Source organism: Fusarium oxysporum, chromosome 3 (genome assembly GCF_000149955.1).
Source record: "Fusarium oxysporum f. sp. lycopersici 4287 chromosome 3, whole genome shotgun sequence".
In the NCBI taxonomy this organism is placed as follows: domain Eukaryota; kingdom Fungi; phylum Ascomycota; class Sordariomycetes; order Hypocreales; family Nectriaceae; genus Fusarium; species Fusarium oxysporum.
In genome coordinates, this window is record NC_030988.1 from 1,612,724 (window position 1) to 1,629,973 (window position 17,250).

General features: G+C 48.6%; 7 protein-coding genes across 9 annotated transcripts; 4 read left to right on the forward strand and 3 right to left on the reverse strand.

Annotated features, from left to right (window-relative positions):
* Positions 1-3,112: 3,112 nt before the first annotated feature.
* Positions 3,113-3,954, forward strand: FOXG_22301 (uncharacterized protein; the record flags this gene model as incomplete). The annotated part of the gene is made up of 3 exons (XM_018402699.1): positions 3,113-3,451; positions 3,512-3,697; positions 3,757-3,954. 3 exons carry the CDS (start codon positions 3,113-3,115, stop codon positions 3,952-3,954), a joined length of 723 nt encoding a protein of 240 aa, XP_018256648.1.
* A 740-nt stretch (positions 3,955-4,694) lies between these two features.
* On the forward strand, positions 4,695-10,405 carry FOXG_22302 (uncharacterized protein; the record flags this gene model as incomplete). The annotated part of the gene is made up of 2 exons (XM_018402700.1): positions 4,695-4,930; positions 4,979-10,405. The coding sequence occupies 2 exons, from the start codon at positions 4,695-4,697 to the stop codon at positions 6,510-6,512; spliced, it is 1,770 nt and encodes a 589-aa protein (XP_018256649.1). The 3' UTR covers positions 6,513-10,405.
* On the reverse strand, positions 7,325-8,059 carry FOXG_16099 (uncharacterized protein; the record flags this gene model as incomplete). The annotated part of the gene is made up of 1 exon (XM_018396182.1): positions 7,325-8,059. One exon carries the CDS (start codon positions 8,057-8,059, stop codon positions 7,325-7,327), a length of 735 nt encoding a protein of 244 aa, XP_018256650.1.
* On the reverse strand, positions 8,557-10,423 carry FOXG_16100 (uncharacterized protein; the record flags this gene model as incomplete). Its single annotated transcript, XM_018396183.1, has 2 exons — positions 8,557-8,648; positions 8,698-10,423. The coding sequence occupies 2 exons, from the start codon at positions 10,421-10,423 to the stop codon at positions 8,557-8,559; spliced, it is 1,818 nt and encodes a 605-aa protein (XP_018256651.1).
* A 1,867-nt stretch (positions 10,424-12,290) lies between these two features.
* Positions 12,291-14,856, reverse strand: FOXG_16101 (uncharacterized protein). 3 transcript variants are annotated; one of them, XM_018396184.1, is made up of 3 exons: positions 14,186-14,856; positions 13,836-14,118; positions 12,291-13,757 (listed from the first exon to the last, which is right to left on the reverse strand). In XM_018396184.1, the coding sequence occupies exons 1-3, from the start codon at positions 14,286-14,288 to the stop codon at positions 12,554-12,556; spliced, it is 1,590 nt and encodes a 529-aa protein (XP_018256652.1). In that variant the 5' UTR covers positions 14,289-14,856; the 3' UTR covers positions 12,291-12,553. The 3 variants fall into 3 exon arrangements, with proteins under 3 accessions (XP_018256652.1, XP_018256654.1, XP_018256653.1); XM_018396186.1 differs by having other exon boundaries at positions 12,291-14,118; XM_018396185.1 differs by having other exon boundaries at positions 13,836-14,856.
* A 260-nt stretch (positions 14,857-15,116) lies between these two features.
* FOXG_16102 (uncharacterized protein) lies at positions 15,117-15,722 on the forward strand (the record flags this gene model as incomplete). The annotated part of the gene is made up of 1 exon (XM_018396187.1): positions 15,117-15,722. One exon carries the CDS (start codon positions 15,117-15,119, stop codon positions 15,720-15,722), a length of 606 nt encoding a protein of 201 aa, XP_018256655.1.
* Positions 15,723-16,718: 996 nt separating this feature from the next.
* FOXG_22303 (uncharacterized protein) lies at positions 16,719-17,239 on the forward strand (the record flags this gene model as incomplete). Its single annotated transcript, XM_018402701.1, has 2 exons — positions 16,719-16,875; positions 16,944-17,239. 2 exons carry the CDS (start codon positions 16,719-16,721, stop codon positions 17,237-17,239), a joined length of 453 nt encoding a protein of 150 aa, XP_018256656.1.
* Positions 17,240-17,250: the final 11 nt, after the last annotated feature.

A 17,250-nucleotide genomic window follows, 5' to 3' on the forward strand; every position in this document is an offset into this window, starting at 1 on the left:
ACGGGTGACGGGCTTGAGAAATACAGCACCTTTTGTGCCATTGGTATGCTGGATGGTGAAGGAAGCGGGGTTTCCCTGTACCTAGCTAGCTCAGCACGTCTTTTGCTCCAGTAGGAGATCTGGCTTCGTTACAGCCACCCAGACGAAAAATATACAAACAAACAAACAAACAAACAAACAAACAAACAAACAAAGGCAGAAATGTGCCGCCGCCAAGAGCTCAAGGGCCCAGCCACTAGATCGGCGATTAAGTTAAAACTCCGTTTTGGCAGTTGTTGTGCCACGTGACGTGGGTTCAATGCAGAGCAGACTTTGTCGATCGCAACTACCGATGTAACCTTAGCTCTAAGCTAACGGCACAAGGTGGGGGGCAAGCAAAATACGGAAGAACGGAAGGCCGAAATAGGAAGTTGAAGAACAAAATTGACAGCGGTATCGTAAAATCGAACCCATAACCATAGCATGATGAGCAAAATCTTTGTAATGGACGATACAGGGCGAAATTTGAATTGGAAAGCTTCCTATCCCCGAACCAGGCGGGTTTTTACCACGCGCATCATCGAAAAGGTATGGAAAATGGATTCACAAAGTTAGTTACGGATGGGAAGGTATCGGATTGTTTTGAGTGGCATACGCTATTCTCCTGGTACAGTCAGTATATGAAAAAAAAAACGGTGTCTTGCATAACACTTTTGCTTTAGCAACGAGACAGCCATAGCCAATCGCACTGTTACGCAAGGCTGTGACATCTCCTTGCACTCTTCTAAGTTATGATCTATCGTGGAGTATGGGTAGGAGCAAGTGATTTACGACCATGTCGAGTCTATTCGATCCCATGACTTGCGGTGGATACCCCGTTCATAATCAGCTTCATAACATGAAAATGGCCTTTCCGGATAAGCTTGCAGCATTGATAGTCGCAGTGCGGCTTTTTGGAATAGTTCTTTAAGTTACGTTACATGTTATCGCCAGGCCTGATCTTTACGGCCTGAAGAAACAAGACAATTGGGAAAGACGAGCTGTCGCCCGCATGCTATCGACTCCAAAATCGGCTTTTTTGATTGAGCTGGACAAGATGGGGCGACAAGCCAGATAGTGCCCGGTTACTGGCTGTTGTGTTTGATCGGTGACATGATACTGAATGGCATCAAGAGTCAAAAGTCCAAAAAAGTGCAATATGATTAAAGTGGCTAGACGAGTAGAAGCGGCCAATTCTTGACGGCTTTTGTGCTGATCCCGTAATCGTCTTAACTAGATTCGATTTAGCGCCGTCACTTCTTTCTGCTTATTTAAATCACTTTCTTACCCGCAATCTTATTTTGTTTCTGGTTTTTCAGCTCATCGCAGGTGAGGATCGGTAGAGCAAATCTCCCACTCCCAGATGAATGAGGTTCGGTAGAGTAGATCTCCCACTGAGAGGATCGGTAGAGCAATCTCCCACTTTGAGGTTCGGTAGAGGAAATCTCCCACTCAGAGGTTCGGTAGAGCCAGTCTCCCACTCCAAATAAATGAGGTTAGGTAGAGCCAGTCTCCCACTCAGAGGATCGGTAGAGTCAGTCTCTTACCCCCAATCTTATTTTGTTTCTGGTTTTTCAGTTCTTCGCAGGTGAGGATCGGTAGAGCAAATCTCCCACTCCAAAATGAATGAGGTTCGGTAGAGTAGATCTCCCACTGAGAGGATCGGTAGAGCAATCTCCCACTTTGAGGTTCGGTAGAGGAAATCTCCCACTCAGAGGTTCGGTAGAGCCAGTCTCCCACTCCAAATAAATGAGGTTAGGTAGAGCCAGTCTCCCACTCAAAGGACGGGTAGATTCAGTCTCCCACTCCAAATGGAATGGGTTTAGTTAGAGTCAACCTCCAAAATAAATGAGGTTAGGTAGAGTAAATCTCCCACTCCAAAATGAATGAGGTTAGGTAGAGTCAATCTCCCACTCAGAGGATCGGTAGAGTCAGTCTCCCACTCAGAGGATCGGTAGAGTCAGTCTCCCACTCCAAAATGAATGAGGTTAGGTAGAGTCAATCTCCCACTGAGAGGTTCGGTAGAGCAATCTCCCACTCAGAGGATCGGTAGAGTCAGTCTCCCACTCCAAAATGAATGAGGTTAGGTAGAGTCAATCTCCCACTCAGAGGTTCGGTAGAGTCAATCTCCCACTCTCCCTAAGTCGGCCAGATGCACAAAGCTGGCAGCATATTCAAATTCTCCCTTTTTTTTGTCCTTTGTTTTTTTGTTTTTCTTTTTTTGCATGTCTGTCTTGGTTTTGTCTTTTTTTGTCTCATTTCTTTTTGTCTCGTTTTTTTTTTTGTCTCGTTTTTTTTTTGTCTCGTTTTTTTTTTGTCTCGTTTTTTTTTTGTCTCCTTTTTTTTTGTCTCCTGTTTCATAGACATAAGATGTATCCTCCGTAAATTAATCCAGGCCGTGCCGTAAGTCGATTGTAGATGCACTAGTAGGCGCCCCGTGTAGACTTGATCGCTTCGCGTCGTTGAAACCCCTAGTGATATGCTTGCTTCGGCTGTGACGGACAAATTTGATCATAACCAGGCTCATACCGTGCCAAATTGGCCGCGGCGGCTTTTGGCTTTGGTCCAGTTTCGGCCGTTAGATGAAACCACTCCTGATTGCCACCGTGACAATAAGGCCTGTAGCGTCTGCTGTACATGTGGGTGAGCATCCAAAGCTGGACGCGGCCAATCTCGGCTTTCACAACAAGATTGTGAGCAGCCGAATATGTGCGATTTGGCGACGTTCTTGAACGCGTGGCACTCCGTCCGGTTTCGACCTGAATGCTCACATATTGTTTGCTATCCCGAGGATTGGCCATTAGACACGATGATTCTACAGGGCACATTGGCAATTTTAGGACGGCCATGGCTGCCCACGCTAGATTCTGACCAAGAGCGGCCAAATTGGGCTCCTTTTGCTATATGTCAAACTAGGTAACCATCCTGCACGTGAACACCAAGTTCCAACAGTCCAAAAATCGCCGTCATACGGCGTTTTCTGCAGGCGACCGGGGCCTGTCGTACAAAAACGTACAAAACGAGTCTATTTGCGCTCGAGTCAATTTTATCTTGGGATCTAACTCATAGCTGCGAGCAATCGAGCCTTGACACAATGAGCATCCATGACCTGGCGCAGACTCACTGCAATACTATGCAACATGCCACACAACAGCTTGAGCATCCAAGGCTCGATACTACCTCACCGCAGGAGGAACGGACTGCTCGTCCTGCCGTGCGACGCGCAAGGCGGGGTGCCAGGGGACGGGGTCCCGGCAAACGCCTCAGCATGAGAGATGCTTTCGTTGACGGAAGCACCCTGCTTCGAGAAGCGGCCAGGCTTGCGAGATTCGACGGCATGTCTCTAGACTTGTGCTTTTGGGACCCGGGCTGCTCGTCATGGGTTGGTGTGGAGCCTCGACCTTCTGGCGTGATAAGCCGCAGTATTAGAGAGGTACGTCTTGGTGGTGGCCGCTTTATCCAACACTACCCGATAACTGACTATGTCCTAAAGTTCGAGGATGGGAGAGCGAGATTCCAAAAATCGTTGCGCTCTCTACATAATAGATTGGCCAAATACGTCGAAGAATATGGTGTCCCTTGTCGGTTTAAATGTTTCGACCCTTTCGAGGAACAATGGCTTGTCACCATCAGGGCGCCTGCCTGCTGGCTCATGGATTCTCAGGATTGGGAACGCGCAGTGGGTATAGACCTGAAGTAAAACACCAAACCTCACAGCTGCTAACGAAGCCTGAATAGTGTGAAAGTCGCTTGCCCTATGAAGCAAGATGGGAAGCGCGACGCGATCGGGAGGTGACCGACCCAATCTCGACTAGTTCTCAAGGTGTAACGAGGAAGGGAGAGAAGGAGGGAGAGAGAGGGGGAGAGAGGGAGGGAGAGCAGAAGGAGGAAACACCACTAATCTTGACGGGTGATTCGACGAGCAGATCTATGTGATGGTTCGGACACCTTTGAGTCTAGCTTTTAGACTGTACCTACAACTGCGAATAACACATCTCACCAACACATGTAATTGGCCGACATCGTGTACAAACACCAATAAGCTGGTGCGTTGTCAACCAAAACATATTTTCGCATCTTCTTTACAGTAGAAGAACGAATATTGACAAGCAAGCAATCGTGATCCGAATGAATACTACATGTGTAGACGTACGGTAGAGACAGGGAGTATGAATACGATGTGACAACAGCCTTTCCTGTCTGTGTCAGGATCGAGAGCGTGTTTGGATCAATGCCCTTACCACAGAGATGTACCGCTCGATCGGGCTGCTGCGCATCCCTTCGTACCAAGACAACTTAACTCGGACGCATCTATGGACGGGGACCAACTTCTACGGGTGCTTGCCAGAGATACCCTGTTCTAAGAATAACATAAATTTCGGCCAATTTTGTCTACACTCTTTCTTCCGATATTACGGGAGTCCTGTGGTCTTATGGCCTAAAGTATGCGAGAATAGTTCCTCTCGATATCGATGACCGAGATCCAATTTTGAACAGCTTCAATAACCACCGTATATCTGGTTCGGCGTACGTGAATGGTGACGCGAGAGCTGTGCGTATAGGTGTATAAGATGAAGTCAAGGCAACTCAATGGCATAAATTCGAATATAGGAAGAATAAGCCTATACAAGAACCACACGTCCATCTCACCTGTCGACAAACAAACGAACCAAGCCATGCCATCGCTTGACCAAGAAGAGATGACGTGCGCCACAGGTTATCAAGACTTTGGTCATCACCAAGCGCCCAACCATCAACGAACATCAGTTATCAAATGCGACATTCTCATCATAGGTGCTGGCGCTGCCGGCTTAGCAGCGGCCGCCGCGGCGCATGATCCGGGGCTCAGAGTCATCCTCGCCGAGAAGGAAGATCACGTTGGCGGCACGACTTTCAGGTCCGGTGGCTGCATGTGAATGCCCGACAATTTTCTCATGAAGGAAACTGGTATCCAAGATAGCAAAGAACAAGCCGCCCGCTACATCAATGCTGTGGCGAAACTTACATGCTCAAGTCTTGAGGAACAAGCCTTCCATGGGCGCCTACGTGATGAGCGTCTCGACGCATTTTTGACGCAGGGACCCGAGATGATGAAATACTTCAGAGACCAAGGCTTCCGATGGATGGCCAAACCATCCCAGTTTCCAGACTATCACCCGCACATCGAAGGTGCGGTCCACCATGGTCGCACCTTGGACCCCGCGGTTTTTGATGCGGCAAGCCTAGGCCACTACCAGAAATACCTTCCAAAACCAGATGGCGCACCCGTGATCCCCCGATTCGAGGACTTTCGAGTCTTGACAAGGCTGCGTTCCTCGGGGCAGTGTCGTGCAGAAGTTTCGGCTCTTCCAAAGGGAATGTCGAGGCCTGTGTCAATGGGTAGATCGCTGATCGCTCAGCTCCTCAAGGTGTGCAAGGAACACGACAATGTGGAAATCTGGACTGGATGGGAGCTGAGTGAGCTCTTGCTATCTGGACGTGATGGTGGTGTAATAGGAGCAAGGGTTCAACGCAGAGGCAGCGACGAACTTATCGACATCCACGCATCGCTGGGTGTGATCTTAACCACAGGAGGTTTCTCTCAGAACCAGGAGATGAGGGATGCATACCTAACGGGAACAGCCACGCGCGAAGCAACTTCAGGTATGCCGACCAAGGCGGAATGGAGCCTTGCATCTGACGGAGACGCCGGTATCGCGCTGCGAGCCGGCCAAAGGATCGGTGCTGGTAGCGCACAGCTCGGCCAAGTCTGGGGCATCCCCACCATGGTCGATCCTAGGACAGGGAAAGTGACGGAGGCCATGTTTGCCATATCCAAGCCGTTCTCTATAGTAGTCGATGGCTGTGGCCGCCGCTTCTTCTCCGAGTCCCAGCCCTACGGTGAGGCCGTTAGGTCCATGTATGAGAGAGCGAATGAGGACGTAGAAGCGGCCACCTTCTGGCTTGTCTTTGATCGGAGATACAGAAGAAGATATCCCATTGGGAGCCTCAAGAGCACCTGGCAGATTGACCAGGCTGTCGAACAAGGCTTGCTCTTGCGCTCAGATACTATTGACGGCCTAGCTGAGCAGATGCATGTGCCGAGCCGCAATCTGCAGACGACGGTGGACGAGTGGAATGAAATGTGTGATCAAGGTCGAGATGGGTATTTTCATAGGGGCGAGGACAAGTACCAGCAGTTCATCGGTGATCCAACTGTGGTACCGAACCCATGCATGGGCCCTGTCAAGGAAAGCCCCTTTTATGGCATCAGAATCTTTCCCGGTGATGCTGGCACGAGAGGCGGTCCTCAGACTGACCAGTTCGCAAGAGTACTGAGGGCAGATGGGAGCGTGATCTCGGGTTTGTTTGCTGGAAGTAACGCATCAGTTGCGCTACTTGGAACTCAGGGCGCGGGAACGACACTCGCTCCTGCGATGACCGAGGGTTTTATCGCGGTTAAATATATGCAGCATCTAGCTCGTGGCAGCGGCGTAATCGTCGAGGATCGGTAAAAAGAGGCAGTCCAAGAAAGTGTGTCTGGTGACATAGCCAACATCGCCTGTATGCTCTGCCGCAGCCGGTTCAGTTATAGCGATAGATAACACGAATGTACGAAGAGGAAGTGGCAGAATTTGATATCGGGTGTGAGGCGATACGGCCGTGTATATTACTCGGTAAATGAGTGAAGACTTGACCACAGGCCTTCTATCTGTACGACGTACTCCGCAACCTACGTCGTGATGGTTGCAGTTGTCCTTGTTGTATCCCATGGACGTGAAACCACCAAGGCACTCTTGATCAAACTCTGTCCACCCGAAACGCTTGCAGCTTTTTGCGTCACAATGACGGAAGGGGATTGTCATCGCTTACACGGCCGGTCTCATTATTCTTGTTTAATACATGGTTTAGTCGCAGCCAACCCTTTTCCTCTTGAATGTGAACACTTGGCAGCGCGCCACACTAGGCCCCAAAATTCTCTACTTGGTAAAAGAAATTTGCGACATTTTTATATTTAATGGAACATTAATGGGAGTAGTTCGTACTCTAGCATTGTTATAAATATGTACATATCTTGAACAAGACAGCCGAGTCATGCAATGAATTCCTGTTACGTCGAAACTCAATATGCAGTCGAGGTACGCAACAATGAGTAGAGATGGTCCCAAATGCATGCCCTCGGCGAGATCACAAATAACTGGGTTGAGCTCATCGGCAGTTTGAGCTTCTTATCTTGAAACATGCAAGTATCCATGTTTACAAGCAAGTCTGGACTTTTCATAAACTCACGATAAACCGCCGTTCTATCGTCAATGACTGGTTTTATTTAACCGTAGAACCAATAGAGAGCGGTGTAAGAGGTGCTGTCGGTGCCCTTGGCCTTGCAACCGTGAGAAGCACCCCCTGCGGTCAAGACGCGGTAGACTAGGGAGACGCCCTGGCTGCCACCAGCATCCCCCAGGTAGAGCCAATCAACAGCGCCGGTACCTTCAGGGCCAGCGGGAGCAGAAGCGGGAGCCTTGATACCGTCTATCTTCTTAGCAATGAGGAGCTGGTTGGCCTTGTCGAGGTCGAAAGTGGGGACACCAGCAGCGTTAAAGAAGTGGCGACCAAGGTAGGCGATGCTTTTGCGGAGACCTTCAACCTTGAGAGGTTGTTTCCTGGGGAAAGGATTGGTGAGCGAGGCACCACCGTCATAATTGCGATTCAGAGGGACTTTTCTGGTATTAAGAACATCAGAAGGGAGAGAAGCCCATTTCTTGGCTGTTAAAGACGAACGAGCTTGACCTGGATAGAGGCAGGTAACGTCGTAGAGAACAGCCAAAGCACCGATAGCTGCAGGGGTAGCACCAGCCTCAGCGCAGCTTTCTGAATACCAAACCCAAGGGCAATGTGCTTCAGAGTTACATCTCGAGGAGGAGCGGGGAGTTCGGAAGCTGTTGGTCGTGTTGGTGAGGTACAAGACGTTACATAAGGTTAAGGGTGGATCAGGACTTACGACCGCCATTAACAGGAAGCACAGGTACAGGCTTTCCATATTCACAGCTAGAACTTCGGCCATGATATTCAACAGGTGAGGCTAGAGCCAAAGCAGCTGAAGTAAAGATGAGAAGAGAGCTAGCGAGCATAGTGAAGGCGGCGAGGTGCGATGTGATATTTGAATGCAACTTTGGGAGACGTCAAACATATGACAACGTATAAAGGGAAGCGAAAAAGGAAAAGAGGAAAATACAATGTTTATCAATTTTATAGATCACCAATAAGTTGAAGAAGCAGACGATACTATGGGAAAATTGCAGAAGTGGACTACAAGAGAGCAGGCTTATATACAGGCCTCGGCAATAACAGATACCGCGCGACAAACTGTGCTATAGTACATACGAGCTGTCTTCAGGTGGAAATCAAGAGTTTCCTGTTACGTCCAATTCCTTGGGCTCGTAGCATAGCAGACTGGCTGAAGGACTAAGAAGAGAGAAGGAAGGTGGGATCGAAAAAGGGGCAGAAAGCCGGCGAGCATTACGTCCAAAATCCTACCTCATCACTACTTGGATGGTTGCCTCAACTGTTACCCTCAGTACCAATTTGTAAAGTATATTCCAGACATGTCGTATCCCACAACCCTCCATTTCCTCGTTGATTCATATCATTACCTACGAACTGTCAATTTCACGATCAGGGGGCCATTTTAGAAAGACTTACACCAACGCCAAATCGTATGAAAGAATATATCTACACAAGAAAAGCCATTCTGTCCGAAAGGATTTCTCATATTTTGGCCGTAGATTGGACAGTTTCCGTTCGGGCAGATTTCGAACGTATAGTCAATCTTGGACGAGTCTCTCCTGTAGAATTCGATGCATTCATCACCGTGTTTCATGCTTCTATCAATATCTGGTCTGTCGCAGAAATCCTTTACCATCTGGAATACAATATCGGCATCCGTCTGTCCGAGGCTGAGCAAGGCTGGATCATGAAAACACATTGCGCGACGCGTCTCTTCTTCTTCATTGTATGAATTTGCAGTGGTTGTGGGCTCCGAAGTTGTTTTTGATGGTGAAGTTGCCAATGTAGTTTTCGTTTCTGTCGACAAAGTTGTGGTTTGTTTGCCTGTTCGCTCGGTCGAATCAGTATACGACGAAGTGACAACCTCGGCCGTCGTCTTCGTCAACGCCGTATGCAAAGTCGAGGTGGACTGGTCAGACACTGTATCCGGATCCGCGGACTTTGTTTGTATTGAGATTTTTTCAGTTGCAGTAGTGCCCCCCGAAATTGTTGCCGATCCAGTTGTTTCCTTGGTTTGTGATATTGAAGATGTAGCTGTATCTGTAGTCAAGATTGATGCCGGGCCAGTATGCGCTCCTCCTGAAGACTTCTGAGCCGAAAGATCCTTGGACGAATCTGTGCATTCTTCCTTGAACGAGGTACCACTTGATCTATCCGTCTTGATAACGTGAGAGTCATCTGTCTGTGTAAGCGTCGTTGTCGTTGACAATGTTGATGATGGGGCCGTCTCCAATTTGGTCGCACCACTGATAGACGACGGAGCAGATGTCGCTTCGGTTGCCGACTCTGGTTTTTGCTCTTTCTCGTTCACTGTATTAGTGGCTTCAGCTGCGACGGAAGTGGATTGGATATGTGATTGTGTCGTTGTCCTTGTCATCTCGTTGTCCGTAGTGGCATAGGATAGGACCGTCTCCTGCTGCGCATCGTCACGACTCATGGATGGTACCTCATGCACATCTTCCGACTGATCGGCCACGGACGTGGCCGAAGCATCTGAATGCCAAATCTTGCTAGTATTAACGAAGTTGTCTTCTTCATCTTTGGATGTTGTGGCTGTAGTCTTGAACACTGCACTGCTCGGTACGTCACTTATCGAATGTGTTGGCGTATGGGCTTCAGGTCTGGTGCCAGTCCCTTTGCCTTCTGTAAACGGCTGGTCGGGTGTGTCGGAAGATTGAGTTTCTCCCGCGACCGATGGAGACGATGGATGAGAGCCATCGGCAAACACGGTGCTGAATCTAGTGCTAGTCTCTACGGTCTCATACATGGTGCCAGTTGATCGATGACGATACCCATCAGCATCGACAACGGACGTGGATTCGGGAGTTTCTTGTGTCTCAGTTGTTGGATCTACTATCGAGGTGTCCGACATATCCTTAATGCGAAGGGAAGGCGGACATCCATCGGTCCACTTTCCTGATCGGGATGGTCTGATTGTGACATTGTAGCTTAGTTCGGGATAAATTAAATTTATATTTGTGGTTGGATTGAGCGCCTCGAATTCTGGTTCAGTGATCCCCAAATCCCACATGACTACCGCAAAGTTCTGGCCTCTCTCTGGATGCCACAAGCCTATACCGCTGGGATAATCGCACCTCGCGTGAGCCAGGGCGACCAAGGAAAGAACAATGACTGACTTCATCGTGAGGTTACCCTACTTCAGCATGCTAGGAATGAGACCAAACTGATGAAAGGGCTGGGACCTGAATTATATTACTGTTTCTCGTCGCCAAGTCTATTAATGGACGCTCGGTAGAACCTGAGGTAGCCTAGTTTCCAGTTGCGGCAAGAAGCTTCACCGTCCAAAATAGAAGGTCGACAGGGAGCAGGGAAGCGAGATCAAAAGCCTGATCGACACCAAAGCTCGTTTAGCGCTAGCAGATTCCGATATCCTGGAAAGTCGATGCAATTATCATGTGAATGGCACTAAAATATGGCAGTCGATACGAGACACTATAGATTGATGACACACAGAGCGTTGGTATATCCATCATTATTGCGCATTAGCATTCACGAAGGCCAAATCTCACTTTATGCGGTGCTGGTCATCGGCAATACCATTGGGCACGCCGAGATAGGCTGCATGGAGAGTAGAAAGCAGCAAAAGTGGCCTTCGTATTCTTCAACTCCAGCAATGGCATCAGAACTCTAGATAGCTTTTACTATGCCATAATAAAAGAAAGACAGAAAAAGAATAAGAAAGGGAAAGGAAAAATAAGAGAAAAAGAAACAAGGGTCCGTTCAGTTTAGAAAGGGGACCAAATGCGATCAATTAGAACCAGAATGTGTTGTATTCGATTTGATGATGCTGAAGGCTGGCTCTGAATACCCTACTTCATCGGTACCAAATTGCTTCGACTAATCATAAGAATATACGGTGCTCTCGAATCTCTCCACAGATGCGGCCAATCGTGTCTGCAGACGAGCTTCCCAATACATTTTCTCCATCAGGTTGTGAGAGTATGGTGCTGTCTCGCTCCTCCCGCAACACAAATTCATCTCTCTCTACAAAGAGTCTGTCGTCTTCTGTTTGATGGTGTCCTGGAGCCCTAAGTGGGTTCTCCTGTGTAGCAGATCGTAAGGCTTTGCGAACGCCGTGAATAAGGTAACTGGTGGCTAATATTTCGATAACCTTTGAACGCTGAGTTTGGGGAACCATGCAAGCCTGGGCCTCAATAGCGCTGCGAGATATCTCTATCCTCGTGAGATGCGTGCCGAACCTCTGATCGAATGTCGAAATCACTCTCGCCGAATGGTGTTCGAGGTGCTCGCGGATATAAACATCAACGTGCCCGAACGCAAGGATTGTCTGTATCATGCTATGATATGTATCAGAACGCCGCATTGCATCTCGGTGAAAAAGAAGCAAGTTCGCTGTCATTCTCTTGCATGAAAAGTTTTCTTCATGAAAGTTGAGAGCATGATTCTCGAGTTGCTGCGCCATTATCGCGTTGGTAGATGAATCGGCAGTTGACACGACGTTGTGAAGGGCGACAAATATCGGAATAGTTGATGGTATTTGGTTAAGGATTTCAAGCCAGCTTGGCGATGAATTGAGTGGTTGCTTGGCTCTGGATGAAAGTAGGGCTGAAGTGGGAACCAGAAGTTTTTCTTCAAACCAAGTCCCTTATATACCTCAAATCAACGTAGCAATATACCATGTCAGCGAGATAGAGTCAGCCCAGAGTTTCAGTTATACAACATCCACGTCTATGATAGATTATTTAAACGAACTACGCTATATTCTGATGCATCGAGCTCGGATTAGACGTTCTAAGATCATACTAACCATTCCCGCTTCCAATAGTCTAGGGTAAGTGATAATGTCCGTTCACAACACCAGACGCTCTCAGCCTTCACTAATGTGTGGCCCGGGAATCGAGGCCGAATTAGGCAGAAGGAGCAGAAGGCGATACTCCCTTGGTGGTTTTATCAGCAGTTAGCCTGAACAGCAATGCCTGTTCACAACAAAGTTTGTTCTGCAAATAGAACATTGAAGGGGTCACTTTGAAAGGTACACCGGATCGTGATGGCGATTATAACTACGAGATTGATATTCTATGTGTGACTGTAACTCTTGGTGTCGACCAAAACCCCTGTGAAGTCTGATCAAATAGCCACATGAGGAATATTAACCTAGAGGGCACAAGGTCTTCGTTAGGTTTTGGGTAGTTACTAGCTTCTGTCTTGTTATTACCACTATGACCCTTCTACCAGCCTTTTTACCGTTCTGCCATGATCCACTGATCCTTGCTTATGTAACATACATCCCCTATTGCGACTTCTTCGCTCGAGAACGACCAAATACGGCGAGTACGCCGCATGCTAAGCAGAGAGCGCCGCTGGAGGCGACAATATAAAACAAAAGAGCAATAGCTTTACACGTTGCGTTGGCGCCATTTGCTATCATGCTATTAGCCTCATCTCCTCCCCCCGTATCCCGCGAGACGCCTGCCAGTGCCTCGCGCAGGTCTCCTTCATCATAATCGAATGACCCAAGAGCCGACTTTAGCAACGACATGCCGCGGTTTTCATAGACAGCACCTGCAATGATCAATGCCATAGAGATACCACCCATCAGGCTCATGTTCAGAAGCGCAGCGCCTTCAATTCGATCTCGGAGGTCTTTGTGAATCCGGTTCGAGATGGCGTTGCTGTGCTGAAAGTGTAGGCCAAGTCCCACGCCCACTAGAGCTGTGAGGCCCATAACCTTACTTTCGGAAACATTTGGTGCAAGAGTAGTAGCAAGGGCTGTTGCCGATCCGAGTGTGATGGCACCGCCAGCGAGGTAGATTAAACCGTAGTGCTTTACTCTTGGCAGACAAGCAGCGATGATGACCACGGTGACGATGAAAGGGAGAACAAAAGGTAAGAGACGCACGGTTTGTTGTAGCGCACTCAGCCCCTTTGAGAAGGCATAGAACAGTGGCATATAGTAGAGCATGATGGCGTAGGTAGCACCGGCGCAACCTGATGCTACCCATAGAGGTATCATATGACGCCGAGCCATGATTTTGATGGGGACCACCTGATGGCGAGGTCGCTTCTGGTAACTGCGAAGTTGTTGAACAACCCAAGCAGCAAGCACAACAGCGAACATAGTCCAGATGGCGATACAGGGCGCCGAGCTCCATTCCCATACCGGGCCGGAGAAGGTGGCCGCGATGGCGAAGAGTACGGTTGTAGCTACTTGAAGGACGATCCCCAATATGTCAATATCAGCAAGACAATCTCGCAGAGGAAGATTATTGGCTTCGGGTCTGCCTGGCACAAAAATCAGGGCGCAGATGATGGCAAGGCCCAGGAATGGTAGATTGATGAAGAAAGTCCAACGCCAGGTCGTGGCAGAGCTCTGCACAAAGGCGCTGCCTACTGGGCCTCCTACTACAAGGCCAATGGCCCACAACCCACTCATGATGCCATAAAGGAGAGGACTTTGACTGTCGGTCGCATACATGGCAAAGTATGATATGGCACTGCAATGGGCATTCAGTATGCGCCGCGTGGGACTGGCAACGACGGAATTAAATAGAGAGGACTAAGCTCTCACTCACCAGTTCTGGCAGATTGAGCCTCCAATCCCCATGATCGCTCGGCCAGCGATGACCGTGGAGATGTTGCCCGCCACGCCCGCCAGGGTCGCTCCAACAAAAAATATTGCGATGCTGATGATATACACGTAACGTATATTGAAAGCATCGATGACGTTACGAGCAAAGGCTAATGTAGCAAAGTTGGCAAGGGAGTAAGAGAGTCCAATCCAAGGAAGAAACTCGATATGACCGAATGCCTCATAAAGCTGTGGCTGGATGTTGGCAACGTTACTTACGTCGAACCCTGGCATGACGGTGATTAACATTACCGATCAGCTAGCTCCCTTGGCTAAACTCTTTCGGTAACATACCGTTGATGATGCAAGTTATGTAAATGGTAAGAATGGTACCTAGTCCTATTCCAGCTTGAGGCTCGGGTGGTTGTGAATAGGAGGAACATGGCATTCTCGTCATTTTGATGTGAGCCTCGAGATGATATGCTGTCTGTTGAGCACCTTTGGACCGCACTCTTGACTTCAAAATGGGAAGAGGAAAGTGTTTTTGGACAAGTAACAACACTACTTTCTTATACGATGGGGAAGCGGCCCAGGTGAAGTGATCTTGATGCTATTTGATGCGTCCTATGTAGGCTTGCCACATTCCATGCATTTGATGAACGGTCGCAAGACTAAGTGGCTCTATTGAGCTGTTTGGTGGTCAATTAGAACTTGTATTTGGATAAAGCCCTGTCGTGAGATCTGATGGGGTTAGATGATTCGTTATCTCAGTGTTTCTGGAAGTCGTGAACGTCCGCCTCGACGTTAATTTCGGAGGACGTTTTGCTTACCTAGCGTTCTGGGTTAAAGGCGAGGCGTGTCTTGAGTTCCCTGAATGTCTAAGCAAGAAACTCACATATCCATAGATGAAAAGGTCGGGGTTTGGACTGGCTAGTTATGGCCATTCCGTCGAGGACATGCTATCCCGTAGACTGTACTCCGCCGAGACTCCAGCAGTAGGGGATATACCGACAGACGAACCTACTCAGACAGCCAGAAAATGAAGAAGGTGGAAAGAAGAAAGCAGGAAGAGGTGGGGAGGCGAAAAAAAGAAAAAAGCAAGAGACCGATGCTATCTCCTTATTTGGCTGCTTCGCTGATCATATATGTACAAAGCTCCGCTGAATGCATGCATTCCCCCTTCTAACATGTCTTTCCATTTGCATACTCAGCTACAGCCCTTTCCGTTCTGACTCACATGCATAAATGTAAGTCTTCAGAGAAACCTGGCTCACTCCCTTGCTGAATGATTCAAGTTGTACCAATGCCTACGATAGATGAAGAGTTAGGGGTAGTCAGCCCTCGCTCGGTATTCATTGTTCGACTAGTCGTGCGTTTTTACAATGGCCTTCTACTCTTTGTAGCTTGGTTAGCGATTTTGTCTCTAGGGATGACAATCTTTGGCCTATCCCAACCGGACAGCTTGAGTGGCCTCGAGTTCACGGCAGCAGCTCTACTGACCAGTACGGCAATCACCGCGGTCGCGGCAGTCGCCATCACCACCATGCTTCAATTCAATTTCCGGTCGATAAAGGGTCAATACGAGAGACTGGATCTTATAGTGTCTTGGGTGCCTTTGTTCTTGCTTGATGTCGTCATACTGCAAGCCATGGCGGGCTTGTTGCTTTGGCATACCAACAACTTCCCAAGCGAAGTCGTCGTGTTCTTCGCTTTCGAAGTACTGGTCTTGCTCATCGCTATGATCATAGCCTCTATTTGGGCTAGGAGAAAGATCAAATCGCTGGTCGGCATGGCCCACCTGAACACTGATGATACCGAAGAGATGGACTGGAACGATGGACCTCGTACTCCATACCAAGATGGATGCTCATGCTCCCCTCATCAGCCTTAGGTAAGGAGTGAGTGCAAATGCTAGTCATACCGGAAAGAAACAGACTGAACTCGCTGGTTCGATCGTGAATCGCGGATTCTCCGATTCGAAGAGCACGAACGGAGTTGTAAATGGCCAGATCTTAGACGTTTGAATAGGCACTTGACCTCGAGAGATATGTAGTATAGAGGTGCAATCGGCTTCAATGCAATCTTTCTCACTATTTCTTTTCAAAGGACATGTGCGTGAATGGCTGTGCGACGAACGCTACATTACAGTAATCCCCGAATAACACAGGAGCCTACAGCATATGATATAGATTATAAATATATCCTGCAAACGTATCTCATATGAACGAAATGGTAAGTTGTAACATAAATATCTTTCTCTACCGGAGTAGCCCTTGCTGAAGCCCAGCATGCGGTTGAGCGACAAGCCTTCAAGTTCAACAACGATGCTACGACCCGACCTGTACAGTACTACAGCACAAAGGTAATCAGAGTACAAGCCTTGAATCTGGTTACAATACCAGTTGAGAATGGGCTTGCACTCCTCCGCCATAAGCTCCAATCTCAAGATAAAGCCAGGCTTGTAGGCTAAAGGTTGCGGATGCGCACCAGTCGCTCCTGACCAAGAATGACCGGTGGAAGGAGAATTATAAACCGAGAGGTTGAAATCGGACCCAGGACTCACCCTATCGCATCGCGGGGTAGAATACAGACGGGGTGTTCGAATGAAAAGGCTAGAAATCGCAGCAAGTGTACCGGGAGCGAACAGCTCTTTCGGACAGCCGAAGCGGGATTATCTCAAAGGATGATTTAGGTTCAGTCCACAGAGCGTCCTCTATTAACCAGACAGCCCTCTCTATAATTCCTTGCCTGGGTTGGCTTGAAAGGCGACAAGTTGATTGAATTCCTGCCACCTAAGTCTACGTCTGCTCAAACCTATCACTGCTGTTTCTGTTGTTACTGTTGTCGCTGCTGCTGCTACCTCATGTAAATGACGCTCAGTTCGATCATGAATCATTTCCGGGCTACTCGACGAACCTCGGTACATTCTGGAACCGCTCCTTGGATCGGAAAAGGCATATCTCTCGTCGAGAGACACTGGAAACTGCTTGCAACAGTCTACTCGGTGATTGTCTTGGGTGTCATTGTCTCATGTGGGATAACCAGTACGTTGTTTTGATCTGACTGACTTCAATAAGCGCGACCATCTTGTGACTAATCATGGAATGGACAGTTGCCATCGAGAGGCCTTTCGACTTGGCAAAGAGGTCTTGGGGAGGATTTGACGAGCGTCCAACGACCGCCAAGTGTTATCGACAGGAGCGAACGGCAATGCTTCTTGCTTTTTTTCTGGGATCGTTCGGTATCGATCAGTTCTACGCCCACCACTGGCCTCTAGCTGTGTTCAAACTGTTAACTCTCGGTGCCGGTGGGATTTGGTGGTTTGTCGACGTTGTTCTCTGGATGGTAGGTGGCGTGTATGGCACGCCTGGGTGTCCGGGCGGGAGCAAGCATTCCTGGCAGTACTAGCGGGCGGCTAG

Excerpts from the sequence above, each read along its gene's own strand:
- FOXG_16101 (XM_018396184.1), bottom strand. The coding sequence starts at position 14,288 with ATGACGAGAATGCCATGTTCCTCCTATTCACAACCACCCGAGCCTCAA. Across the intron at positions 14,119-14,185 it reads CATAACTTGCATCATCAACG|GGTTCGACGTAAGTAACGTT; the intron begins GTATGTTACCGA and ends CCGTCATGCCAG. Across the intron at positions 13,758-13,835 it reads GGCTCAATCTGCCAGAACTG|TGCCATATCATACTTTGCCA; the intron begins GTGAGTGAGAGC and ends TGCCCATTGCAG.